General features: G+C 49.3%; 1 protein-coding gene across 3 annotated transcripts; it reads left to right on the plus strand.

The window, feature by feature from the left end:
- The first annotated feature begins 1,869 nt into the window (after positions 1–1,869).
- On the plus strand, positions 1,870–20,105 carry LOC130045882 (eukaryotic translation initiation factor 3 subunit C). Of its 3 annotated transcripts, none has more exons than XM_056138736.1 (21): positions 1,870–1,908; positions 2,054–2,194; positions 4,631–4,696; positions 4,800–4,989; positions 5,464–5,589; positions 5,763–5,817; positions 5,916–6,025; positions 6,294–6,421; positions 8,636–8,795; positions 8,929–9,032; positions 9,435–9,576; positions 9,728–9,853; positions 9,948–10,041; positions 11,890–12,080; positions 12,326–12,550; positions 18,313–18,676; positions 19,104–19,263; positions 19,347–19,412; positions 19,499–19,586; positions 19,675–19,837; positions 19,931–20,105. In XM_056138736.1, exons 2-21 carry the CDS (start codon positions 2,094–2,096, stop codon positions 20,011–20,013), a joined length of 2,742 nt encoding a protein of 913 aa, XP_055994711.1. In that variant the 5' UTR covers positions 1,870–1,908; positions 2,054–2,093; the 3' UTR covers positions 20,014–20,105. The 3 variants fall into 3 exon arrangements, with proteins under 3 accessions (XP_055994711.1, XP_055994712.1, XP_055994713.1); XM_056138737.1 differs by having other exon boundaries at positions 1,877–1,892; XM_056138738.1 differs by lacking the exon at positions 1,870–1,908 and having other exon boundaries at positions 1,919–2,194; positions 8,932–9,032.
- Positions 20,106–26,761: the final 6,656 nt, after the last annotated feature.

The raw sequence follows: 26,761 nt of genomic DNA on the forward strand, positions 1-26,761 counted from the left end.
AAGATGTCATGCTACCTAGTCCCTTTGGTGCCAGTGACTGTCAGAGTCATCCTGGCAGTGTCCTGGGGCTTCTAGCACTACCCAGTGATGCTTGGGAGACCACGTGGTGCCAGACACTAAACCCGGCTGGCCACATGCCTTGCATTTACTAACTGCTATTCTATATCCCAAGCACTGCCAGAAGTAACCCCCGAGTGCCACCGAATATAGCCCACGAATCATACATATTTTCAGAAGCATTTTCCGTGGACTCTGAATCCAAAGGCTTGATTTCAGTAGCTTAGCTAAAAACTGCTCTTTGCGAATTGAGGTTTTCTCAGCTATCACATAAGGTTGGTAATAGCTGCTTTTCCTGCCTGCCTACAAGTCTATCGTGAGTTTTGAATGCCTTTTATGCATTTAAAACTGCTCTTTAAAGGCCATTTATGACCGTGACCTTTGTTTGCTGGTAGCATTATTCCAGGCATTGAAGAGGACAGTTGACTCAGGTTGATGTGTCCGCCCACACAGACCAGTGCAGGCAGACTAATCAGAGCTCTGCCAGCCGGGCTTCCTGCTCTGCAGCTGCTATGGACGCCACAGAGGACGCCACTAACATTTACCCATCCAGAACACCCGGGCTCTGCTGGGGCCTCTGGCTCATAGCCTAGTTATGTTCATAAAAGACAAAGTTCTCAGCTTTTCTTTACTCTCCTTTCATCCCCATCTGTCCTATTCACAAGACCTGTTTTGTCCACTAAAACAGTGTGAATGGTTGGGGCTGGAGCCATAGTACAGTGAGAAGGATATTTGCTTTGCATGTGGCCGACCCAGGATTGATTCACTGGCGTCCCATATGGTCCCCTGATCACTACCAGGAATAATTCCTGAGTGCAGAGCCAGGAATAAACTCCTGGGCATCACCAAGTGTGACCTAAAACCAAAAAAAAAAAAAAATTGTTAGGGATAAGAGCTATAGTACAGTGGTGAGGGTGCTTGCTTGCGTATGCAATAGACCCAGATTCGATCCCTGGTATCCCACATGGTCCCCCAAGTACCACCAAGTGTAGTCCCTGAGCTCTGAGTCAGGAGTAAGCCCTGAGAGTTGCCAAGAAGTGTGGCACAAAAACAACATTGTGAAGGGCCAGGGATGTGGTAAAGTGTATGCTTCTCATGTGTGGGGCCCTGAGCTAGATCACAGTACAGAAACTAACCTCCAACTAAAAAAAAGTGCTAGAATCCAGCTCTAAAACAGCAAAACTCTCAGTAGTTCGGATGGCTGTGAAATGTCACGGTTGAATGTTTGGGTTGGAAGATCCGGGGTAAGTCACTTGTCTTCTTGTGGGGACAACAGAAGCTTGCACACACACACAAAATATTTTATTACGATTTGAAAGAGGCATGCATTCATGAGAATCCCTCGACATCCTATATGTCCCCGAGTCCCGCCAGGAGTGATCTTTGAGAGCAGAGCCAGGAGTAAACCTAAGCCTCACACAAAAACAAAATAATAATAAAATGGGGCTGGAGCAATAGCACAGCAGATAGGGCGTTTGGCTTGCACGCGGTTCGATTCCCAGCATCCCATATGGTCCCCCGAGCAACGGCAGGAGTAATTCCTGAGCGAAGAGCCAGGAATAACCCCTGTGCATGACCAGGTGTGACCCAAAAAACAAAAAATTAATTAAAAAAAATACGGTCCTTGGAGGACAGAAAAGCACGGCCAGAGCTGGGAATCTCGCGGTCCGCGATTCCCGCAGTCCGGGTCACACCCGATCGTCCCCGCCCCTCAGAGGCCGCGCAGAGGCCGCTGGGAGTTGTAGTCACGGGCTGTAGTTCGCCGGCGCCTTCCGGAAGTGACGCAAGTGCCCGGCTCGCCACCTTCCGGGCTTCCGCTCGGGCTCCCCGCGAGTGTCGCCTGCTCAGCCGGTGCGTGGGTTTGTCCTGGCGGCCGCGTGCCGGGAGGGCGGGAGCCGGGGTCGGGACTCGCGCGGTCTCGGGGCGGGGGCAACTCCCGGGTGGCGGTCCCCACGCGCCCGTGTCGTGGCTGGTGACGCCTCGGGCCCGCCCGCAGGTCCGGCCGCGCGCGCCGCCTCCCTCGCCGCGCCGGCGCCATGTCGCGCTTCTTCACCACCGGCTCCGACAGCGAGTCCGAGTCGTCGCAGTCCGGGGAGGAGCTGGTCACCAAGCCCGTCGGGGGAAACTACGGCAAACAGTGAGTGGGGGGCGCGCGGGCCGGGGGGGGGGCGCCCGCCGGACACCAGCCCCCCCACCCCCGAGTCGGCCGCCTCCTCCCGCCGGGGCCGAGCAGCAGCGCCGGGGTCGAGTTGGGCGTCCGGGGGCGCCTTGGGCACCGGGTGGCCGCTTCCTCCTCTGATGTTTGCCCCGGGAGTGCCCACCCCCTCCGCGGCCCCCGGCCCACGTCTCTGCCAGAGCCCCGCGCTCGGGTCCGGAACGCCTGCAGGGTGGCCCCGACAGCGCGTGGCGAGGGGGCTTCACTCGCACCCCGAGGTGCGCACCCCGAACGCAGCTGGCGGTCGCTCCTGCTCCTGCCTGATCGCACCCTGGGCCTCCTGCCCGCATCATATGCGCGTTGAGGTGTTCCCCACCCCACCCCACCCCCTTCTTATTTTTGTTGCATTTGGGGGCTGCTGCGCTTATAAGTCAAGCACGGCGTCATTGCGGTTTTTTATGTTCCTGCCCCCCCAAGTGGAAGGCCAACGGTGCCTGGTGAAAGTCGAAATCTCTGGGAAGGAAAAATGAAGATGTTTTTGCCGGCGAGCAATATGCTGTCTGTTTTCCTCATCGAAGAGAAATATTGCCAATATCGGGAGAATTGGTGTAGGACTCTGCAACGTAAACACCTTCAGTGCTATTGTGAATGGCAATAAGAAAAACTAGCTAAAGGAGCTGGAGAGATAGTTCAGCCTCTAGGACCGACCTAGAATTTGATTCCAGCACCACATGTGGTCACCTGATCACCACTTCATCTGGCCCCCAAAAACCAAAATAGGAGAAAACACTGTCATTGGTTTGCTGAAACTTTTTATTTTGGGGGAGGGGCACACTACAGGCCAAAAACGCCGGAAAATTCAACGCTAGGCTCCTATTGGTGGCGAGGACCACGCCATTGGAGCTTGGGGGCCACCAGGCCACACTTGGGGATGCTTAGAGGTCATGAGATGCCAGGGATCACTAGGGTCCCACGCACGTGCGCCCCTGGCCCCTGTTCTATCTCCACAGCCTTTGGGGTTTTAATCCAAAAGTTTGCATTGCTTTCCTGTGACCTGGTTCAGGTTTCACTTTGTGGGGGTGGGACTGAGGGCATTTGGGAGCTGAACCAAGGCTTCCTCATGTGCATAGAACGCAGCCCACAGGAGCACTCACAAGTCCTCTTGCGCTTATAATGACTAAAGGGCTCTTCCTGGACTTTTTTCATTGCTTCTTAGTGACTTTATATCATTTTCTGACACTGAGAAGTGCATTTGTTTTTTGAGAACATGGTGATGGTCTTTTGTTGTATATTATACCACTTGTAGGGCTGGAGCGATAGTACAGCGGTAGGGCGTTTGCCTTACAAGCGGCCAACATGGCCGACCCGAGTTTGATTCCTCCGCCCCTCTGGGAGAGCCCGGCAAGCTACCAAGAGTATCTCGCCCGCACGGCAAAGCCTGGCAAGCTCCCCATGACGTATTCGATATGCCAAACACAGTAACAACAAGTCTCATGATGGAGACGTTACTGCACCCGCTCGAGCAAATCGATGAACAGCGGGAGGACCGTGACTGTGACCACTTGTAAAGGCTTACTTGAAGTAGGCCTAAAAGATTGATTAGGGGGGACCATCTAGTACAGGGGTGACGGCGCTAGATTTGTATATGACCGTATACAGTCCCCCGAGCACTGCCAGATGTAGCTCCAAAGCAACAACAGAAGATTGACTCTTGGGGCCAGGGAGACGGCTTACAGGGCTGGAGTATGTGCTCTGCATGCAGGTGCCCTGGGCTTGGTTCTGGCATTATTATGTCCCTTATGAACTGTGAGGTTTGATTCCCCCGGGACAATTTTTTTTTTTTAGATTTTTTTTTAAACGATACTTTTTATTTTTATTTTATTGCTTTTGGGGTCACACCCGGCAGTGCTCAGGGGTTACTCCTGACTCTGCACTCGGGAATCACTCCTGGCGGTGCTTGGAGTGATATGGGATATGATATGGGTGCTTGGATATGGGATATGATATATGATATGGTTGCTTGGAGTGATATCGGATGCCGGGATCGAACCTGGGTCGGCCGCATGCAAGGCAAACTCCCTACCCGCTATACTATTGTTCTGGCCCCAAGGGCATACGGCTCTTGACTTGCATGTGGTCAACCTGGGTGACGTCCCTAGCACCCCATATGGTCCCTTGATCCCTGAGCACTGCTGGGTGGGCCTCCCATTCCCACCGTACCCCACCCCACCCTCCATAAAAAAGGGCCGGTGCCCTATGCACCTACTTCCCTATCTCTCCAGCCCATAAAAATCAAACTTGTGAAGCTTCGAAGAGAAAGAAGCAAGCAGGATAAGTATGGTACAAGGGAACTAGAAACATGAAAAAAAGGACTAGACCCGGGAGGGACCACTAATTGTTTGTATTCCTTCCAATCAGGCCACTGTTGCTGAGTGAGGATGAAGAAGATACCAAGAGAGTTGTTCGAAGTGCCAAGGACAAGAGGTGAGACTTTGGAAAGCCCGGGTGATAGGGATTGGAGTGGTGGCAAGTTTTCTGGTTGATGATGGTGGTATGTGTGTCCTTACTGGATGGATTCGTTCTCCAGGTTTGAGGAGCTGACAAATCTCATCCGGACCATCCGTAATGCCATGAAGATTCGTGATGTCACCAAGTGTCTCGAGGAATTTGAGCTCTTGGGAAAAGCATATGGGAAGGCTAAGAGTATCGTGGATAAGGAAGGCGTCCCTCGGTTCTATATCCGCATCTTGGCTGACCTGGAGGACTACCTCAATGAGGTGAGGAGAGACCTAGAAGGCGATTGTGGCCTTGGATCTTGCTGTTCGCCCACTTCTCGGGATCCTGTGTCTTCTGGGCTATTTGCTACGATGGGGGGGTGAGGGGGGAGGAGAGAGACCTTTTTAACTAAGAATTTTGATTATATCTACTGTGTGTTGTGATTAATAATTTTTAGAAAGATAATACATAGCAGGACTTGTCAAAGTGAAGGGGCCGGAGTGATAGTACAGAGGGTAGGATGTTTGCCTTGAGTGCTGTCAACCCAGGTTCGATCCCCGGCATCCCATATGGTCTACCCGTGCACCTCCAGGAGTGATTCCTGAATGCAGAGTCAGGAATTACCCCTGAGCATTGCCGGGTATGACTCAAAAAGTCAAAAAAATATTACAAAGGAAATAAAACATTTAAAAATATGGTAAGCCTGAAGTTTAAGAAGTACTAGTCTCAGACCTCTGTTTTCCCCTTTGCTTTAGCTGTGGGAGGATAAAGAAGGAAAAAAGAAGATGAACAAGAATAATGCCAAGGCTCTGAGCACCCTTCGTCAGAAGATCCGAAAATACAATCGAGATTTTGAGTCTCATATTACAAATTACAAGCAGGTGGGATGCTAGAGGGAGTGTTTTTCAGCCGTAAAGCTGTGACCCTTGAGACAAATTTAAAAAATAGCAATTTTCAATGGGAAGGGAGGGATGACTGGAGACAAAATAGTAACAAAGGGGTGGGATGCGGAGATTGTCATGCGGCGCTAACTGTTCTCGCTTTCTCTGTCAAGAACCCTGAACAGTCTGCAGATGAAGATGCGGAGAAGAATGAGGAAGATTCTGAAGGTGAGACAGCCCTTTTGCAAGGCAGGAGTTCCTTTCACCTGGTTTCTTGGTTGCACTTTAATTTTTCTGCAATTTTTGTCTCATTTTTTTCCCACCAGGTTCTTCAGATGAGGATGAGGATGAGGATGGAGTCAGTGCTGCAGCTTTCCTGAAAAAGAAATCAGAAGCTCCTTCTGGGGAAAGTCGCAAGTTCCTAAAGAAGATGGAGGTGAGAGTCAAGGGAAGACTAAGGGGTGATTTGCCTGTCCTGGACTTTTCTTGTGTTCCTGGGGAGATGCTTAGTGGCAGAACCAGTTTGGGAACAGACGTCCTTTTGGGTTACATATCTGAGCAACCTGGAATTTCTGGGTCTAGCTTTGAGTATCCTGATTCATGATTACCCACTCCTGGAATTCTCTAGAGCATGGATTAGCAGGGAAAAGGGAGAGGCTCTTCAGGTCTCCCATCTTTCTGCCAATCACCTTTTTTCTTCTAAGGATGAAGATGAGGATTCGGACGATTCAGAGGATGATGAAGATTGGGACACTGGTTCCACATCTTCTGATTCCGACTCGGAAGAGGAAGAAGGGAAACAGACGGTGCTGGCCTCAAGATTCTTGAAAAAGTAAGAAGCCAGTGTCTCGCACACTGAGGAGAATCGGCAGCCGTAGTCATACTGATGGTTACGGCTTCTACCAGGAATCTTCGAGGTTACTAGAACCCAGTCCAGTAGGTGGTGTTTGTTTGACTTCTCACAAAACTCCAGTGTCCTGTGAAAGGGCTTTGAAGGCTCCAGAGCACAAATTTGCCGTGTGGATTGAGTGTCAGTCTCTGCATAACCTTTCTGGTCTTCAGTTTTCTTGTGTGTAGAAAGGATTGCTTCTTGACCCTGCTCCCAAAAGTAGCATCCAAAAATAGGAAATAGAGGGACTCGTCTGAGCTAAGGGACAGGTGCTGTTCTCATCATTCTTCCTCCACGCCTTCAGAGTAGGTATCAGAGACTACCACAAGCCTCTGGAGAGTGTTGCAAAATGACTCCAGAGCGCAAAACATTCTGATTCGGGTTCATGTTCCAGCCACTAGTCTTGTTAGTAGCTGTCATCATTGGGAAAGTTGAGGCTTCCTCTGCCCCTCCTGCCCTGAGCAGGAGTTCTTTTCATTGATATGCAGAGCTCTCGCTGCTGGCAGAGTTGCTGTCCTGCTTTCACGAGTTGGGCTCATGCTGCTTTGGGTGGTTTTGAGTTTCCGGTACTAGAGAAATCTGGACATAGACATTTTCACTAGTTGCTCTGCACTGCACCATTGTCCCATTGTTCAATTTGCTCGAGCGGGCATCAGTAACGTCTCCATTGTGAGACTTGTTATTGTTCTTGGCATATGGAACACACCATGGGGAGCTTGCCAAGCTCTACTGTGCAGGCAGGATACTCTTGGTAGCTTGCCAGGCTCTCCGAGAGGGATGGAGGAATCAAACCCGGGTTGGCCGCATGCAAGGCAAACACCCTACCTGCTGTGCTATCACTCCAGTCCAACTGTTTGCTCTAAGAAACAATATTTTTCGTGAATGTAGACTCAAAAAAAACAATCCTCAACAAAATCTTAGAAAATGAATTCAGTATCAGCACGAAAGTGTAACGTAGTGATTCTTGGCCAGCTGAGTCAGTGGTTGAGTGTGAGGGCCCTGTATCGGGGGGGGGGGGGGGGTGTCAACTAGTGTTGACTGTTCTCAACTCCCATGCTGTCTCTGTGCCCAAAAAAAGCATTTGAACACTAGGGTTTGGGGCTTTTTTCCCTTCCCCTGTGCTGCTCTGTTTCTGGTGCCCTGAGCACTACCATGTGTTGCCCCCAACCCCAGAAAAAGGAGGTGATTTTTAAATTATTATTATTATTAAGATACAGGTATTTGAGTGCCTGTTGAGTCTGGAAAGGTACTTTTTTTCCCAAAAGTTTCAAATGCTTTGTCTGCTTGGTATATAGTTCATATATAAGTATTCAGATCTGAGGAGGTACTTGAATATTAAATGTCTACTTTGAGATAGGGATTTTTTTTTCTTTTTTTTTTTTCATTCTGTGTGTTGGGGGCATTTTATTAAAGTGAACAATTGTGGAGGGTGGGGGGGGCTTTGGGCAGGGGAGTTGAACTCAGGGGCTGGTTTCTCACTCAGCTTGGGGGGGCGCCTTAGGCATTGCTGGGGTTTGACCCAGGGTGGGCAGCTTCCTCCTGTACTACCTCACTGACCTCAATGTGGTTTTGTTTTTGGGTTTTTTTTTTTTTTTTGGGTCACACCCGGCGATGCACAGGGCTTGTTCCTGTCTCATGCACTCAGGAATTACTCCTGGCAGTGCTCGGGGGACCATATGGGATGCTGGGAATCGAGCCCGGGTCGGCTGCATGCAAGGCAAACGCCCTACCCGCTGTGCTATGCTCATTTGTGTTTTACTTTTCCGTGATTGGTAAAATAATTTAGGAATTGATGAAAGAGCAGTGGTATCTAAGACCAGTTGTGCTGCCCATGGATTTTCTAGAAAACTTGAGAGCGATTACCTTGGCAGTCATCTGTTAGGGTCTCTGGAGTAGACCCAAATGAACTGCACCCTCCATAGGTGTTCGTTGGTAAATGTGGCGGTGGTGACAAACCTTGGTGAGCCATTCTGCTATTCCATGGCTCGGTGAGCCTTGCTTTGTTTGTAGCGGTAGCTTACCTCTACCTGGGTCATTCCATTCTACGGGCATTCCATTCGGGTTTTTCTTGAAACCAGCAATTTGATCGGAGAAGAGGAAGCTGCCTCCTCAGAGGTGGTGGGAGGTCGGTCTTTCATCTCCCGTGTCTCCGGGCAGGGCCCCCACCACAGAGGAAGACAAGAAGGCAGCAGAGAAGAAACGTGAGGACAAGGCCAAGAAGAAGCATGACAGGAAATCTAAGCGCCTGGATGAGGAGGAGGAGGACAACGAGGGCGGGGAATGGGAGCGAGTTCGGGGTGGAGTGCCCCTGGTTAAGGTGAGGATTTTAAAGGTAAAATGGGTAGGGAAAGACGGGGCATTTACAGGGACCTTTCTTGTCTGGGTGGGAGCAGAGCTAAGCAAGAGAAGATTCCTGTTGGGCCTCACATAATAGGGTGTGTATTGCCTAGGAGAAGCCGAAAATGTTTGCCAAGGGAACTGAGATCACCCATGCTGTTGTCATCAAGAAACTGAATGAGATCCTGCAGGCTCGAGGCAAGAAGGGAACTGATCGGTAAGATTCATGAGCTTGGTCTCCGGGCTCAGGGTGAAAACCGTTTAGATGGAGGGTGAAGGTTCTTTGAGCAAATAGTGCTGCTCTAGAAGGATCTTTGTGGCCGTAGTGAAGTAACGTGCTGGTTCATTCTCTGCTACTTACTCTTTCTTTGATCTTAAACTGGTTGACTTTGTGGGAATGTTTTCTAATATCTGAAATGGTTACAGTGTTCACTTTTATTCCCTCAACTAAAGAGGGTGGTAGATTGTTCACAGTGGTTCTTTTGTTTTGGAATGTAAAAGGAGAGGTGTATTCTGTAGCAAGGACAGGGCTGTTGGTGGTTGCCGGGAGAGGACTGCCTGAGAGGATGCAGCTCTTGGATTTGCCTCCCGAGCCTCACCCAGTTATGTGCTCCTGCAGCGCAGCGCAGATTGAGTTGCTACAGCTCTTGGTTCAGATTGCTGCTGAAAACAACTTGGGAGAGGGTGTCATCGTGAAGATTAAGTTCAATATCATCGCGTCTCTCTATGATTACAACCCCAACCTGGCCACATACATGAAGGTGAGGATAGCGAAGAACAGCGTCCCGGAGTGGGTGGGAGTCGGGAATGGAAGCAGGTGTGGTAGTTGAAGGTCCTGTGGCAAAGGGCTTTTGAGAGAAGCTGCTTATCCCCCCTTCATACATCTCTCATTGTCGTCTGATCTCTTGGCAGCCGGAGATGTGGCAGAAGTGCCTGGACTGTATCAATGAACTGATGGACATCCTGTTTGCAAACCCCAACATTTTTGTTGGAGAGAACATTTTGGAAGAAAGTGAGAACCTGCAAAATTTTGAGCAGGTAGCGAAGGAACTGGCAATTACTTGGAAGTTACATCGACTCCTGGGGAAGGGTCGGTAGAGATCTGGGCTAATTTACTCCTTCATCTTTTCAGCCACTGCGTGTTCGTGGCTGTATCCTGACTCTGGTGGAACGAATGGATGAAGAATTTACCAAAATAATGCAAAATACTGATCCTCATTCCCAAGGTGAGAGCTTGAGCAACATGGGCATCAAAGAGAAAAATGTAGGAAATCATATCAAGGATTATGCTAAATGAGCCTCTCTGGAAAGGCAGCCTGTTCTTCCTCCAGTAGTCTTAGGGGTCTCTTAAGAGATTGAGCACTGGGGCTGGAGCAATGGCACAGCAGGTAGGGCGTTTGCCTTGCATGTGGCCAACCCACGTTCGATTCCCAGCATCCCATAGTCCCCTGAGCACCACCAGGAGTAATTCCTGAATGCAGAGCCAGGAGTAAATCCTGTGCATCGCCAGGTGTGACCCAAAAAAGAGAAAGAGATTGAGCTTGCATGCAGGAGACTGGAGTATAATCCCCTGCATCATGTGGTCCTCGAAGCAGTCCCTGAGCAATACACCAGGTGTGCCCATGTCCCCTCCCCCTCCCACCAAAGGGAAAAAGGTGTTTCACTCTGACAGCTTAATGCCTTCTGATTCTTGAGACTGGAGAGAGTGCAGTGGGTAAGGCACTTGCCTTGCACGCAGCTGACCCAAGTTTGATCCCCAGCATATCCCATATGGCCCCCCGAGTACCACCAGGAGTAATTCCTGAGTACATAGCTAAAAGTAATGCCTAAGCATCGCCTGTGACCTTAAAAAAAAGCTTCTGATTCAGTAGTCTTCAATGAGATGGGATTTGTGTGGGATTTGATCGCTGACATGTTCTCAAATAATGCTGCTGATTAATCTGGGGATTCTGTTGAGAGTCATTCATAGATAGCTTCTGTTGACTTGTCCAGTTTATCATGAATCATGGGCATTGGGATGAGGAAAATAAGAATGATTACTGAAAGGTGAGCATGTTGGGCCTGGACAGATAGTACAGTGAGAAGGGTGCTTACGTAGCACGTGACTGACCTGGGTTTCATCCCTGGCACCTCACATGGTCCCCTGAGTACCAGGAGTAAGCCCTTGGCACTGCTGGATGTGGCCCCAAAACCAAAATAAATAGATAAAACGTAAGGGTGTAGCGATGAGCAAGACAGTGACCTCCGTGGGCTCATGGAACTTAACAGTGCTGGGAAAAGGTAGATGGTTTTGTTTGTTTGCAGGCCAAAGCCTGCCATATATAGGCCTATTCCTGGCTCTGTGCTCAGGAACCGTTCCCGGCAGGGCTCGGGACCATCTGGGAATCAAACCCAGTCAGCCGTGTGCACGGCGGAGGTTCTACACACCACACTGCCTCTCTAGCCCCTGCAGAAAGGTAGTGTGGTTTGTTTTGGGATGAGAAGGGGGCACATCAAACAGTGCTCAGGGCTTACTCGTGAGTCTGCATTAAGGGATCACTACTGCTGGGGCTTGGGACTATATGGGGTGTTTACCTAAGTAAATAAAAGAGAAGGTCTCAGGTGTAAATAGAAATTCATTTACATACTTGTGATGAAAAGGGACTGGAATGGTGACCTTTTTTTTTTTTTTAATTAGTGAGATACAGTTACAAAGTTGGTCATGTTTGGGTTTCAGTCATAATGTTCCAACACCAACACCTGTCCCTTCACCAGTGTACATTTCCCACCACCAATGTCCCCAGTTTCTCTCCTCCCCCCCCCACCTCTATAGCAGGCATCACATCCCCCCCCTTGGGGGCATTATGGTTTGCAGTACAGATTCTGAAAGGTTACCGTGTGTAGAATAGTGACTTTCAGATAGTAGTTGAAGAAAGCATTTTAGTATTGGCCAGTTGAGGTGAAATCAAAGTGATGAGTTTAGTTCTTGCGTGGGATGAGACTTTCTGGTTGGTGCACAAAACACACAGTGGTAATTGGGTTGATGGGAAGAACTGGGCCCCCGACTGAGGTGAGGGTGGATGCTTTCCTGACAGAGTACGTGGAGCACCTGAAGGACGAGGCTCAAGTGTGTGCCATCATTGAGCGCGTGCAGCGCTATCTGGAGGAGAAGGGCACCACCGAGGAGATCTGCCGCGTCTACCTGAGGCGCATCCTCCACACCTACTACAAGTTTGACTACAAGGCCCACCAGCGGCAGCTCACCCCACCTGAAGGCTCTTCAAAGGTGAGTGCGTGCCTGGTAGCCGTCAGAGGGGAGAGAGATGTCTGTCAGTCTGCTCCATGTGTCTGCTGAGATTTCTTGGCAAATCTACTTCCTGGGTCTGCTGAGGTGGAACAGGGAGGAAAAGTTAAGGAGACTGCAACAAGGCTGGGTGTAATCCTACCTTTGGCTGCTGAAACCGGAGCCATTTAGTTACTCTTTGGTGGATTTCCTTTAGCTTCATTCTCTTAACACCTTCCCTTTCCCAGTCTGAGCAAGACCAAGCGGAAAATGAAGGTGAGGACTCGGCCGTGCTGATGGAGAGACTGTGCAAGTATATCTATGCCAAGGACCGCACGGACCGTATCCGCACATGCGCCATCCTCTGCCACATCTACCATCATGCGTTACACTCCCGCTGGTATCAGGCTCGCGACCTCATGCTCATGAGCCACCTGCAGGACAACATTCAGCACGCTGACCCGCCAGTACAGGTAGGAGAGGCGGGTAGATGACCAATTGGAGGGCCAGACCCCCTCTTCTGTGTTTGGGTAAAGTGGCTAAACCAGATTCACCACCTCTGTGGCTAGTGCAGATGAAGGACACTTAGTCTTGGCCAAATGACAGCATTCTCACACCTAGCCGTGCTCAGGGATCACTCCTAGCAGGCCTCAGGGACCTCATGAGGGGTCAGGGACAGCACATACAAGACAAGCACCCTTCCCACTCTGCTGTCTCTCCGGCCCCCCCAAATGACAGCATTCAATTCCTTTTGCATATTAACATGTTTTGTACTCCTCTCACAACACAAGCATTCTTGAGAATAGAGATTTGGGTTCCGTTAACATACCATACGCGTTGTCTGGTTTGGAACATTGGATGATCTTTTTAAGAGTGAGGAAAAAGGACCTTTTAAGAAGCTGTTAGGGCCAGAGCTAACGAACAGCGGGTAAAGCACTGACCTTGCACGCGATCAACCCAGGTTGATCCCCAGCACTTCATATGGTCCCCCAAGCATTGCCAGGAGAGATTCCTGAGTGTAAAGCCAGGAGTAACACCTGAGCATTGCTGGGCATGGCCCAAAACCAAAACAAAAAGGTTTGTTAAAGTGGAACCAAAATGTTAGTACACTGGGTAAGGCGTTTGCCTTGCACACATCTCACCAGGCTTGATCCAGCACTCCACATGGTCCACAGCCCCGCCAGGCGTCATCTGAGAGTACCGCTAGATGTAGCCTCAAAATTAAACCCAAAAAAGTTGTTAAGCCTAAAGGACAGACAGGAACCAAATGCTTTGTGATACGTGGGGGAACGCATAGTGGAACTGCTTTTGTGTGTGACACAACTGTGAGGATATTTTTTTACTTACTTTGGAGGCCACACCCGTTGGTACACTGTAGGTCATGCAGTGCTAGGAATCAAACCCAGAGCCCCCACATAGCGTGTGCTCGAGTGTGTTACCCCTCCAGCCCAGCCCTAGGAAGGTGTAGATAGACAGTTTAAATATAAGAATTTTTTTTATTAATTTTTCTTTTTTTATTAGTGAAACACCATGAGGTACAGTAGTAGATTTACAATTTTTTGTGCTTGGGTTTGATTATACAATGATCAGATACCCATCCCTCCACCAGTGCCCATTTTCCACCACCATGGATAATATTCCCCCCACCCCCATCCCCCCATCCCCCCCTGTCTCTGTGGCAGGGCAATCCCCTGTGTTCTCTCTCTCCTTTTGGGTGTTGTGGTCTGCAAAAGAGGCAGTGAGTGGCAAACATGTTCAGTCCATAGTCTACTTTCGACATGCATCTCCCCTCCTGGGAGGATCCTCCAAACACCCTTTATTTGGTGTTCCCTTCTCTATCTGAGCTGCCCTTTCCTCTAGAATGCCCGACTGGCCACTAAGCTATGGAGTAATCCTCCTGGTGCTGATCTCATAAATATAAGAATTTTTGAACTCTGTCTAAGCACAGATCCTGTCAGTGTGTTTAAAAATTAATATTTACAATGGGAAAGAGACTTTACAGGCTGGAGCTGATGATCCTTTGTATGTAGGAGTTCAGTGCTCATCACCATAGAGTCCCTTGAGCGCTTCCAAGTGTACAAGTGTAGCCCCTGAGCACCACTGGACCCTGGATGGGACCCAAAATCTAGGTGGTATGTAGGTAGTTGGGCTGGAACGATAGCACAGCAGGTAGGGCGTTTTGGCCGACCCCAGTTCGATTCCTCTGCCCTTCTCGGAGAGCCTGGCAAGCTACCCTTGATGTATTCGATATACCAAACACAGTAACAAGTGTCACAATGGAGACGTTACTGGGCCCGCTCAAGCAAATCGATGAACAACGGGAGGACAGTGACAGTGACAGGTAGGTAGTTATGTATAGGATATTTGAAACCCAGGGATTTTTAAGTAGCTCTTTTTATTTTATTTTGCAAATATATCGTAGATTCTTCTTGATCTGGGTCCCCCCCCCCCCTTGGAAGGATACTTCATCTATTTTTAGTCTTAGTATTATCAATCTCGGCAAGCTACCGAGACTATCTCGCCTGCACGGCAGAGCCTGGCAAGCTACCCGTGATGTATTCAATATGCCAAAACACAGTAATAACAAAGTCTCCAATGGAGATGTTACTGGGCCCGCTCGAGCAAATCGATGAACAACAGGAGGACTGTGACAGTGACAGTATTATCAATGAAGCTGTTATGTTATGAACACTTCCGTATCACTTTCCATGTGGCTGTTTTAGCTTTGGAGAGTAGGAATTTGGGACACACCCGACTGTGCCTTGGGTTTTTCTTGGCTCTGCACTCAGGAATTACTCTCGGCAGTGGTCAGGGGATCATACGGGATGTCGGGATCAAACCTGGATTGGCAAGGCAAGCGCCCTATGAAGACCCCTTGACTTCAGAATACTGTTGGTGGTAGTGCTTCCGGCATGTAGGCCCACTGCCAGATGGCATCCCTCCACCAGCATTCCTCCACCAGTGTCTTTAGCTCCTCCAGTATACCCCGTGCAGACAAACTCATTGCTTCTCTAGGCTCTCAGGGTCTGTTAATCAATAACCCGTTTTTCTTCCCTATTTTTTTTTTTTAAATAATACATGTAAGAGGGGCTGGAGCGATAGCACAGCAGGTAGGACGTTTGCCTTGCACGCGGCCAACCCAATTGACCCGAGTTTGACTCCTCCGCCCCTCTTGGAGAGCCCAGCAAGCTACCGAGAGTATTCCACCCGCACAGCAAAGCCTGGCAAGCTACCTGTGATGTATTCAATGTGCCAAACACAGTAACAAATCTCACAGTGGAGACGTTACTGGGCCTGCTCGAGCAAATCAATGAACAGTAGGAGGACAGTGCTACATGTAAGAACGCATTTGATACTTGTCCTCCCTTTTACTTTGCTCAGGAATTATTCCTGACAAGTAATTACCCCCTGGCGGTGCATGGGGGACCATATGGGATGCTGGGAATTGAACCTGGGTCAGCTGTGTGCAAGGCAAACACCCTACCCGCTGTGCTCCAGACCCTTGAAGAGAATTTTTAACTGATTGGCTATCTGTATGTCATTTTTGGAAAAAGTTATTTGTTCATTCTTGTGTTCTTTTAAAAATTTTGTGAATATCTTGGATATGAAGGGCCAGGGATTAAGGTGTGGGCCTTGCATTTGGGGTGTGATTTAAGACTTTTTCTCTGCGGTCTCCAGCGCCACATATGATCTACCACCAGAGGGCACTCCTGAGCAAAGAACCTGAAATGCCCTTAGTTCTGCCCTGGCCCTTCGAAAAAGATCTTTGTCGCAAGTGTGTTGAGGTGGGCTAGAGAGATTGTACAGTGGTGAGGCATTTGCCTTATAGGTGACCCAGGTTCTATTCTCAGCACCTCGTTTAGTCCCCTGAGTCCTGCCAGGCCTGAATCCTGAGTGCAGAATCGGGATTATGCCCTGAGCACAGCCGGGTGTGACCCAATACCCCAAAGTAAAATAGAAGTCTGGGGGCTGGAGTAATGGCACGGTGGGTAGGGCGTTTGCCTTGCACACAGCCGGCCTGGGTTCGATTCCCAATATCCCATATGGTCCCTTGAGCAGTGCCAGGGGTAATTCCTGAGTGTAGAGCCAGGAGTAACCCTTGTGCATCGCTGGGTGTTACCCAAAAAGGGGGGGGGGGGGAGTCTGGTGAGCAATTATCTTTGCTCATTCGATGGCATGTCTATTCTAGTCGTATCTTCCACAGTGTAGAAGCTTCTAGTTTGACTTATTTATCTTTTGCTTCTGTTTTCTTTGTTAGTGTCATCCAGTCATTAAAAATATTCTGGATACAGTAGCATAGACAGTGCATTTTTTTTTTTTTTTTTTGGTTTTTGGACTGTACCTGGTGGGCTTGGCACCACATGGATGGAGGGATCAAACCTGGGTTGGACGTGTGCATGGCACGAGCTTGTACCAAGAGTTCAGCCCCAAGAGTTCTACTGTGTTTTCCTTGGTTTACTTTATAGGCTTCGAGTCTGATAGTGATGTCTTCACTTAGTTTTGAATTGACTTGTGTATGGTATGATATTGGAATCGAGGTCCTTTTACATGAGGTTAACAAGTTTTCCACCACCATTTGTGAAAGAGGCTTTCCTGAATCCCTTTCACATTTCCAGCTCCTTTGCTTACGTAGATGAGGGTCTGTATAGAGGGTGTAGACTCTCAGTTCTGCACCATTGGTCTCCTGGTTATTTCAGTTCCACACAATTTTTATTACATTCTGTTTAACTACATATAATTAATGTACATTTTGTTTATGTGTACTGTGTATAGTTCATCGATATGTATTGATACATCGTACTTGATTACTTAAGATTTTGTTGTGTTGTTTTGCGGCCATACCAGTGATGCTCAGGGGTCAGTCTTTGTATGCTCAAGGGACCTTGTGCTCAAGGGTGCTGGGGATAGAACCTGGGTCAACCACATGCATGGCACCCTACTCAATAATGCTGATTTGATTATATTCACATTTCCAGAGAGGGAAAAAATTTAGTATTCTTTTTTCTGGGTCTGTTTTTCGCCTAAGAGATTTTTACTCATGTAAGACTATAAGAATAGGGGCCAGAAAGATAGTACAGCAGGTAAGGCACTTGCCTGGCACACACCTGACCCAGGTTCAATCCCCCGCATCTGTGGTCCCCAGAGCACCACCAAGAGAGATCCCTTTAACTCCTTAGCATCGCCAGACGTGACCCCAAAACCAAAAAAAGAATATAGGAATAGGGATGGAGTAATATTAGTACAGTGGGTAAGGCATTTGTCTTGCGTATGGCCGACCTGGGTTTGATTCCCCTGACCACAGAGCCAGGAGTAAGGTCTAAGTAGAGCTGGATGTGGCCCTCCCCCACAAAAAAGAAAATGTAAGAAAGCTTTATAAAGAATATAGGGACGGGGGCTGGAGCGATGGCACAGTGGGTAGGTCATTTGCCTTGCACACAGCCGGCCCAGGTTCGATTCCCAGCATCCTATATGGTCCCCTGAGCACCGCCAGGAGTAACTCCTGTGCATTGCTGGGTGTGACCCAAAAAGAAAAAAAATATATAGGGATGCCAGAGTGATAGTAAAATAGGTAAGGTCCTTGCCCAGGTTCAGTCCCTAGCATTCCCAGAGCATTAGTTTTGGGTGTGGCCCCAAAACTAATAGGAATGCATAAGTATATAAAATAGGTGGTGTACAAATCAAACATTGGCTGAGAGTAAGTCATGAAGAAATTTCAGGGGTCTGGAGAGAAGTATAGGAGTTGTTAAGTGCTACCTTGCATACAGCTGAGCCAGGTGTGTTGTGTCGCCGAAGCACCAACAGATCTTGCACCTCCACCGCTGGATGTGGCCCATTCCACCCTCAATTCTGGTATATAACTTTGGAAGGGGTCACAGCCTCGTAGTTTCAGCCGCTAGAACATTTGCCCTAGAATATAAGTTCCATGAGGGTAAGGAGCTTGCCTTTTTTTATTCTCTTTCTCAAGGCATACTTGGACTTGGGCTTTTTAATATTTGGGGTGAGGGGGTGCTTAGAGCTTACTCCTGATTCTGTACTCAGAAATCATTCCTGGTGGTGTTTGGGGGGATCAAATGGGATGAACATAGAACCAGGTGCAAGGCAGACATCTTACACACCCCCCTCCCCCCCGTACTATGTCTGTGGCCCCATACATAGGATTTAGAACATAAGTGTTGGGTCGGTGAGGAGCTTGCTTTGTGGCTGTCATCTCTGAGGATACTCCCTTTGCTCCCAGATCCTGTATAACCGCACCATGGTGCAGCTGGGCATCTGCGCTTTCCGCCAAGGCTTGACGAAGGATGCACACAATGCCCTGCTGGATATCCAGTCGAGCGGCCGGGCCAAGGAGCTCCTGGGCCAGGGTCTGCTGCTGCGCAGCCTGCAGGAGCGAAACCAGGAGCAAGAGAAGGTGGAACGGCGCCGACAGGTCCCTTTCCACCTGCACATCAACCTGGAGTTGCTGGAATGTGTTTACCTGGTGTCCGCCATGCTCCTGGAGATCCCCTACATGGCTGCACATGAGAGTGACGCACGCCGGCGCATGATCAGCAAGCAGTTCCATCACCAGCTGCGGGTTGGTGAGCGCCAGCCCTTGCTGGGTAAGTGTGAGACTGCGGCAGCAAGCTGGTCTGTCTGTTCCTTGAGGTTAGCAGAAGGGGAAGAGAAGCGTTTGGGGAGATGGCTCAGAGGGCTAGAGCTTTGCATGGAGGAAGTCCCAGCCTTGTTTTCCAGAAGATCCTCTGAGCACCATACCGGGAGTGCCACCCATGTCTCTGTGTGTGTGTGTGTGTGTGTGTGTGTGTGTGTGTTCTGTCCCCATTCCATCCTGTATCTCACATAGAGAAAGAAAAAGTAAAGGGGGATTTTTTTTTTGTCTTAATGACATCTTAATGTATAAATAAAAAGCACCTGTTTTATTTCGCATTCTTTCCAGTCTTTCCCTTGGGACAGGTGGCTGTTAGGTGAGGAATAGGGAGAATTCCCAGTTTGGTTGTTCTTTTTGACCAGACTGATGCTGCCTTTCAGGTCCCCCTGAGTCAATGAGGGAACATGTGGTTGCTGCTTCCAAGGCTATGAAGATGGGTGACTGGAAGACCTGCCATAGCTTCATCATCAATGAAAAGATGAATGGCAAGGTGTGGGACCTCTTCCCTGAGGCTGACAAAGTCCGGACGATGCTGGTTCGGTGAGCAGAGAGAAAGACCTCGGTAGGGAAGAGAACAGGCAAGTTGATTTCTTTCCCTGACGTTTCCTCCCTTCTCTTAATAGGAAGATCCAGGAGGAGTCCTTGCGAACATACCTCTTCACATACAGTAGCGTCTACGACTCCATCAGGTAGGGTGGGCCCTGAAGAGGCAGCGGGACCCCAGCTTTCTGATCAAAGGTCCTCACTGCCTGTTTCCTGCCTTCTTTGTCCCCAGCATGGAGACTCTGTCTGACATGTTTGAGCTGGACCTGCCCACTGTGCATTCTATCATCAGCAAGATGATCATTAACGAGGAGTTGATGGTAAGGTCCAGGGGTGGCAGATGAATGGAGTGAATCACGGAAGGCATGGAGCGATCTGTATTGTGTCCCTTCACCTGTCTTTCTCCAGGCCTCCCTGGACCAGCCCACACAGACAGTGGTGATGCACCGCACGGAGCCCACTGCCCAACAGAACCTGGCTCTGCAGCTGGCCGAGAAGCTGGGCATCCTGGTGGAGAATAACGAGCGGGTGTTTGACCACAAGCAGGGGACCTACGGTGGCTACTTCCGCGGTGAGTGGTTCCATCCCCTCTGCTCTCCCAGGTCCTCTCCCTCAGGCTGCCTCCCCCCGGGCGTTCATGCCTTCCCTTTCTTCTCTCCTACAGATCAGAAAGATGGCTACCGCAAAAATGAGGGCTACATGCGCCGGGGTGGCTATCGCCAGCAGCAGTCTCAGGCGGCCTACTGATTGCGCCACTTGTCTCCACGGCCAGCCACTCCGCCTTTTAAGTTCTAAACCACACCCCAGTCATTAAAGGTCTATTAAGAGTTTTTACTGTACCTGCTTGTTTGCAAGTTATCAGAGTGTGTGTTGGACACAATTCGTTTGCTAATTATATTTCTGAGCTTCTATGATATACCACAAGTACAAGGCTCAGGCTGCAGAGATGATGGATCTTGATTTCCTGATTTCGAAGGGTTTGCTGCTGTTTGACATTTAACAGAATTGTGTGATGTTAAAACAGATATGAAAAAGGGGTGGTGGGTATATTAAGTAGAACATAACAATGCGTCATAAACGCCAGGGAAAGTGGAATGGAATGTCGTGATGGTTTGATTCTGCAGTAGGTGGTTCACCAGAATATCATGACATTTAAGCACATAATCAGTTTTCCTGATTACTCTGTGTGTGTGTGTGTGTTAGAATGCTTACCTTGCATGAGGCCCTCGTTTTAATCCCCTGTATCATTGCCTCCTCCCCCAGTCAAAAAATCTTGATACATTGGATTTTTTTTTTTTTGTTAATGATCTGGCACCATGCTTAAGAGGCAGCACAGTTGTAACAGTTGGAGAAGTAGCAGTATGATCAGTATGATATTTGGGCCCTCTTTTGAAGATTTTACATGTTTTGGATTTTGATAAGAAAAATACACTAATGGATCTGCTTTTTAAGGTCAAAGAAATAGTACAGGGCTTAAGGGTCTTCCTTGCATGTGACCAACTCTGGTTCAGTTCTGTTCTTGCCCTGCTTGGTCCTCTGAGCAAACACCCTCCCCTCCCCTCCCAAATCAATGTAGTGGCAGCTGAAGGATGACTACACTGCTCCCTTCCCCTTGAGCCCCCAAGTACCACTGAGAGGCCTCTGAGCACACTAGGTGTAGAAACACCTCCCCCCGCCCCCCCCCCCCAAAAAAAAAAGCAGTAATGCAGTTAGGGCTCTTTTCAGTGCCAGCCCCACATACAGTTCTCTGAGCACAGAGCCTGGAGTAAGCCCTGAGCACAGGTGTGGCCCAGGGCTGTAACTCAGCAGTAGAACACTTACCTCTACAGAGCCACGCAGGAAGCTCCAGGAGCCCATGCGGTTAGGATCTGAGGCAGGGAGTTTGTGAGGAAGGGCGCGGCTTTTGGAACCAGTTGGCCTTCCCGACAGTACGAATTAGGAATTCGGAATGACAGGTTCTGGCGCTGGGCTGGCTTGTATGAGGGCCTGGGTTCAATTTCTGGCACCATAAAAAAGATAGGTACTGGCTAGGGATAAATAAATAATAGGGTTGTGAATCAAATACCTGGGGTGTTTGTGTTCATGAGTACAGAATCAGGGTTTGGGGTAGTACAGCAGTTAGGGTGCGTGCAGTAGCCGAGGCTCAGACCCCAGCACCACATGGCATCACTCGGTATTGCCTGGAGGCTGCCAGGTATGTCCCTGGGAGAAACCAGGAGCACTGCGTCATCCGACCCTATTGCTGAGTTGCTTGCATGGCCAGGACTGTCCCTGGGGCCTCTTGAACACTGCTTGAGAGGCCCCCCACCCAAAAAGGGAAAAAACCTCATACAGTAGACTGGTAATGAAGTTGGTTGGGCCCCAGATAAAGCGCTTCCTTACACACAGCACCCGTCTGCTCCCAGGGCCTTCCAGACGTGACCTCTGAGTGCAGCCAGGTGTGGCCTGAACACCCCTAAAATCATAACGAAATAATTATTTTCAGGTGCCTTTGGAGCAGCTGGAGTTCAAACTTCGGGTGCATATTCATTAAAAGTAGATTTCTAGGGGAGGTGCTGGAGTGGTTCTCGGAAGGCCAGTGAGGTTTGGAGCACTGCTACAGAGGCAGGAGGAGGGCCAGAGAGCAGTAGGCAAGGCACTTCCCTTGCACACGGCCGACTTGGGTTCATTCCTGGCACCCCTGAGCACTGCTGGGTACGACCCAAAAGTAGGTTGACATTTACCAGTTAGCATTATTGACTGCTGACATCCTGGTTGCTTTACATGCCTTGTTTCACTGAATCTTGTTACAGTAACCCTACTTTCTTCATTTTTAAGGGGGGAGACTGAGTCCTAAAGACTTAAGTAATTTGCCGAGAGTCAGAAAAGCAGGAAGTATGTTCCAAGGTACCCTGAGTCTGCTAGGTGTTGTGTGCTGGTGCTAATGACAGTCCTGGAGTGGGCACCTACGGAGACTACAGGCTAACCTCCGCGTAGATTCCAAATCTTGGCTATGGTACTGAGTGCTGCTACATTCTTTTGAATGAATGTCAAAAACACCAATTTTTTTTCCTAATTTATTTTTTTTACAGCGGTGGGGCGTTTGCCTTGCACGCAGCCAACATGGCCGACCTGAGTTCGATTCCTCCGCCCCTCTCGGAGAGCCCGGCAAGCTACCGAGAGTATCCGATATGCCTGACACAGTAACAACAAAGTCTCCAATGGAGACGTTACTGGGCCCGCTCGAGCAAATCGATGATCAACAGGAGGGCCTTTTACTTTACTTTTACTTTTAATTTTTATTAGTGAAACACCATGAGGTACAGTTGTAGACTTACAAATTTTTGTGCTTAGGTTTCAGTTATGCAGTGATTGAGTACCCATCCTTCCATCAGTGCCCATTCTCCACCACCACTGGTCCCAGTATCCCTCCCACCCCCCCATCTCCCCCATCCACCCTGCCTCAGTGGCAGAGCATTCCCTTTTGTTCTCTCTCCCCTTCTGGAAAAACACCAAATTTTTTAAAAATTACTTTTCTTGGGTTGGGGAGAGTACAGCGGCCAGTGCAAAGCACCATGCATGCAGCCTACCTGGGTTTGATTCCCCAGCACCACATGTTGTTCCTGAGCCCCTCAGGAGTGCTCTTCAAGTGCCATCCCTGAATGTAGCTAGTGTGACCCAAAAACAAAATAATATTTTTGTTATAGGGGTCACACCCACTAATGCTAGCAGGTACAGGGGGCTCCCTGAGGATATTCCCTACAGAGCTGGACCTGTTGAGGGCTGGTGGTGTTGGGTCCAATAGGGTGATACCTGGCAGCCCACCCAGCCGTGCTTGGTAGGGACACTGGGCCTACACCCTACATTGCTGTACCATTGGAGGGGGGGGTCACCAGCACTGTACCTGGTAGTGTTGGGGGCGGCAGGGACGGTACACAGTCCCAGGGATCCAATGAAGATCCTTTTCTATGTGAGGCATGTGCTGTACCATTTGAACCCAAGCTCAAAACCTGGGTTTAGCGATGCAGAAGACAGGCTGGGAACTGGAGAACATGGTCAAAGATTTCCCCCTCCTCCCCTCCTGACCTTTCTCTGGAGGGCAGGCAAAGTGCAAGCCTGTGGCACTCCCGACAAAGGCATCCAGGAAAAGAGACCAGTGGCCTGAAGAAGGGAATAACGATTTATTTTCCTTGTTTGGGTCCTGTCACTTCGGAAGAGGTCATTTGTGGTTTTGTCCGTTCTGGTTTTGAGTCACACTGGTGGCGCTCAGGGCTTACTCCTGTATCTGGGGACTGGAATGGTAGTACAGTGGGGAGGGCACTTACTTGCCTTACAAGCAGAGAACCATTTTCAATCCCCGGCATCCCAGATGGTCTCCCAAGCCCACCAGGAGGGATTCCTGAGTGCAGAGCCAGGAGTAATCTGAGCACTGCTGGGTGTGGCTCCTGAACAAAAAACAAACAAACTGCACTCAGGTCACCCCTGGCAGGATTTAGAGGCTCATATATGCTGCTGGGACCCAAACCTGGCTTGCGGCTTGCAAGGCAGATTCCCCACCACTGTACTATCCAGCCCTGGAAATCTGTGTTTTTACCGCTGACTGCTGTTTCTGATCCTGGAGGTGTGCACAGCCAGCCATGTTTGCAGATCAAAAGACAAAGATAGGTAAGACTGTTGCAGGTGACTTACGTGAAGTGGGGGGAGAAGAGGCAACTCCGGCTTCTGTCTCCCCACCTCATTCATCAGGGGAAGTGCCTGAGAAATAGGGAACTAATGAAAGTCTGTGATGACCTCCTGCCCGGTACAGGCCTCACAGCTGACCAGCCCAGGAGGTGACCATCCAGCTGCACTGCTCTGCACAGCGTGGGAGACGATCCCCTCCCCTGGTTTCTCAAGGGGCTGTGGGCTCATGCTAGAGTGAGGAACTGCTCTTTGCAGGAAAGGAAAGTTTGTCTTAAATCTTAACCAGGCTTCGGGCCTGGTTAAGCAGCTAAGGTGCTTTTTTTGCATGTGGCCAACCCAGGTTGGATCCCCAGCATCCCACATCCTTGACATCCTGAGCACTGCCAGGATGTTCTGAGCTCAGAGCCAGGGGTAAACCCTAAGCATCGAACCACCACCCCCCAAAAAAAATCATAGCTGGGCTGGAGTGATAGGTCAGCGGGGAGGGCATTTGCCTTGCACACGACCAACCCGGGTTTGATTCCCAGCATCCCATATGGTTCCCCGAGCACTGCCAGGAGTAATTCCTGAGTGCAAAGCCAGAAGTGACCCCTGTGAATCACTGGGTGTGACTCAAAAAGCCAAAAAAAAAAAAGTAGTAAATCTTTTCACGCCCATCTCCTTACCCTCACACAAAAGAATTTCAGAAGTAAACAAATAGTGAAGTAAAACAGAAGGCAGTGTTCAGGAGAGAATGTGGGCTTCTCCAGAGGTGTAGAGAGCTGAGAGTAAACGTCTCAGATGGAGATGCAGGCTGGCCCACAATAAGGAGACACCCTGCTTGCCTTGGTAATGTTAGTTTTATAGGTTTTCTCCCAAGCTGCCCCATGGGGCTTTCTACCTAGATAAAAATCTGTGGCTATGCCGATGTTAAGAGAAAGGCTTGAAAATTTTGGTGTCCACCTTCATGTCCTTATCACAACCCTTTTTTCCTGCTGGAGCTTCTCAGGAAGGGGATCCAGCCTCCTCCGGGCCTGTGCAGACACAAGTTAGAATCTTATCAGGCCTCAGTTCACAGAGTGGTTATGGTCATAATGCTTTTAGCTGCTTTAGGGCTAGTGACAGAGTGACAACTTCAAATGCCATCTTAGTTTTATTATGTCCCAAGAACTCCTTGGCAGCACTCCCATCTACCTGCCTGCTTCGGAATTTTATTTGAGGCACTGTCATTTACAGTACTGTTTTGTTTGATTTTTGGTTTGGGGCCACACCTGGCAATGCTCAGCAGTTACTCCGAGCTCTGTACTCAGGAATTATTCCTGATGGTCCATCGAACCTGAGTCCGCCGTGTGCAAGGCAAGTGCCTACTTGCTGTACTATCACCCTGGCCCCTATAGTGCTGTTAATGATAGGGTTTCACGCATATAACATTCACGACAACTACATGTTCTATCGGATTTGATTTTTCAAATTAAGAATTAAAATTTCACAAGGTATTTTTGGGCCACACCGAGTGGTGCTCATGGCTTAGTCCTAGCTCTTACGCAGGGATCACACCGAGCAGGGGTGAAACTGCTGTCAACTTCGGGAAAGGTAAGTGCCTTAACCCCTGTGCCTCTCACGGATCTAGAGTAAAAATTTAAATAATCTGGGGCTGGAGCAATAGCACAGCGGGTAGGGCGTTTGCCTTGCACACGGCCAATCCGGTTCGATTCCCAACATTCCATATGGTTCCCTGAGCACCGCCAGGAGTAATTCCTGACTGCATGAGCCAGGAGTAACCCCTGGGCATTGCTGGGTGAGACCCCAAAAAGCAAAAAAAAAAAAAAAAAAATTTAAATGACCTGTGTTAAGATACAAGGAAACAAATTGAGTATGGGGAGAGCTCTAAGGACTGGTGCCCATGTTTCCCATGCTGGAGGCGCTGGTTCAGTCCCAGAGACCACGTGGTCCCTGAACTTTGTGGGGAATAGCCCAAGAGCACTGCCAGGTGGAGTCCAAAAACAAGGGCCAAAGAGTTAAGATATTTGGGGTACCTTAGCTCAGAGAGGGATGAAGGCATTTGTCTTATAAGTGGTCCGTGCTGGTTCAGTACCCAGCACTGCATATAGTCCCATCCAGAATACTGTCAGGAGTAGCCCCTAAGCACCAAGGGGTGTGGCCCAAACAAAAACAAACCCCTCCAAGGGCCAGAGAGCCAAGCTCAAAGGCCGGAGCATGTGCTTGCTTGTGAGAGATCCAGCCAAGATCCTGGAACCACCCCCAGCCCAGCAGTGGAGCACTGCCTGGAGCAGCCCGAGCCTTGCCGGGTGTGGCACAAAAACTAGGGCCTGAGCCCTCCAAATGTTTGCACGTGGGTGGCAGGGGTGGATCCTCTGAGCACTGCCGGAAATGACCCCAAAGCAAAAGGATGAATAAAGGTATTTCCCAGTGGGGAGAAGATGGTCTCCACATTGCACATGGTTCCCCTGAACCCCAGGAGAGATCCCTGAGCGTGGAGCCATAGCAGTGTCTTAACACCACCGGGTGTGGCCCCAAACAACTACCAGACAGACGTCGGAGAGCCAGCTAGTACAGTTGGTAGAGCAACTTACCTTGCACAGTTCAAGCCTTACATCCCATATAGTCCTCCCAAGTACCGCCAGGTGTAATTTCTAAGTAAGTCCAGAGCCAAGAGTAAGGCCTGAATATCATCGGGTGTGGCCCACAACCCCCCAAAGAAAAAATTATCAGACAAAACAGACTTTCAAGTCAAAAGTAACATGAGACAGGTTATTATTCCATATCCAGAAAAGGATTTAACACAGCAGGATGAGGTGATAAGTATAAACATTTACAAACCTAAAGCAGACCA

The sequence above is a fragment of the Sorex fumeus genome, unplaced genomic scaffold (assembly GCF_029834395.1).
Source record: "Sorex fumeus unplaced genomic scaffold, SorFum_2.1 ptg000130l, whole genome shotgun sequence".
NCBI lineage: Eukaryota > Metazoa > Chordata > Mammalia > Eulipotyphla > Soricidae > Sorex > Sorex fumeus.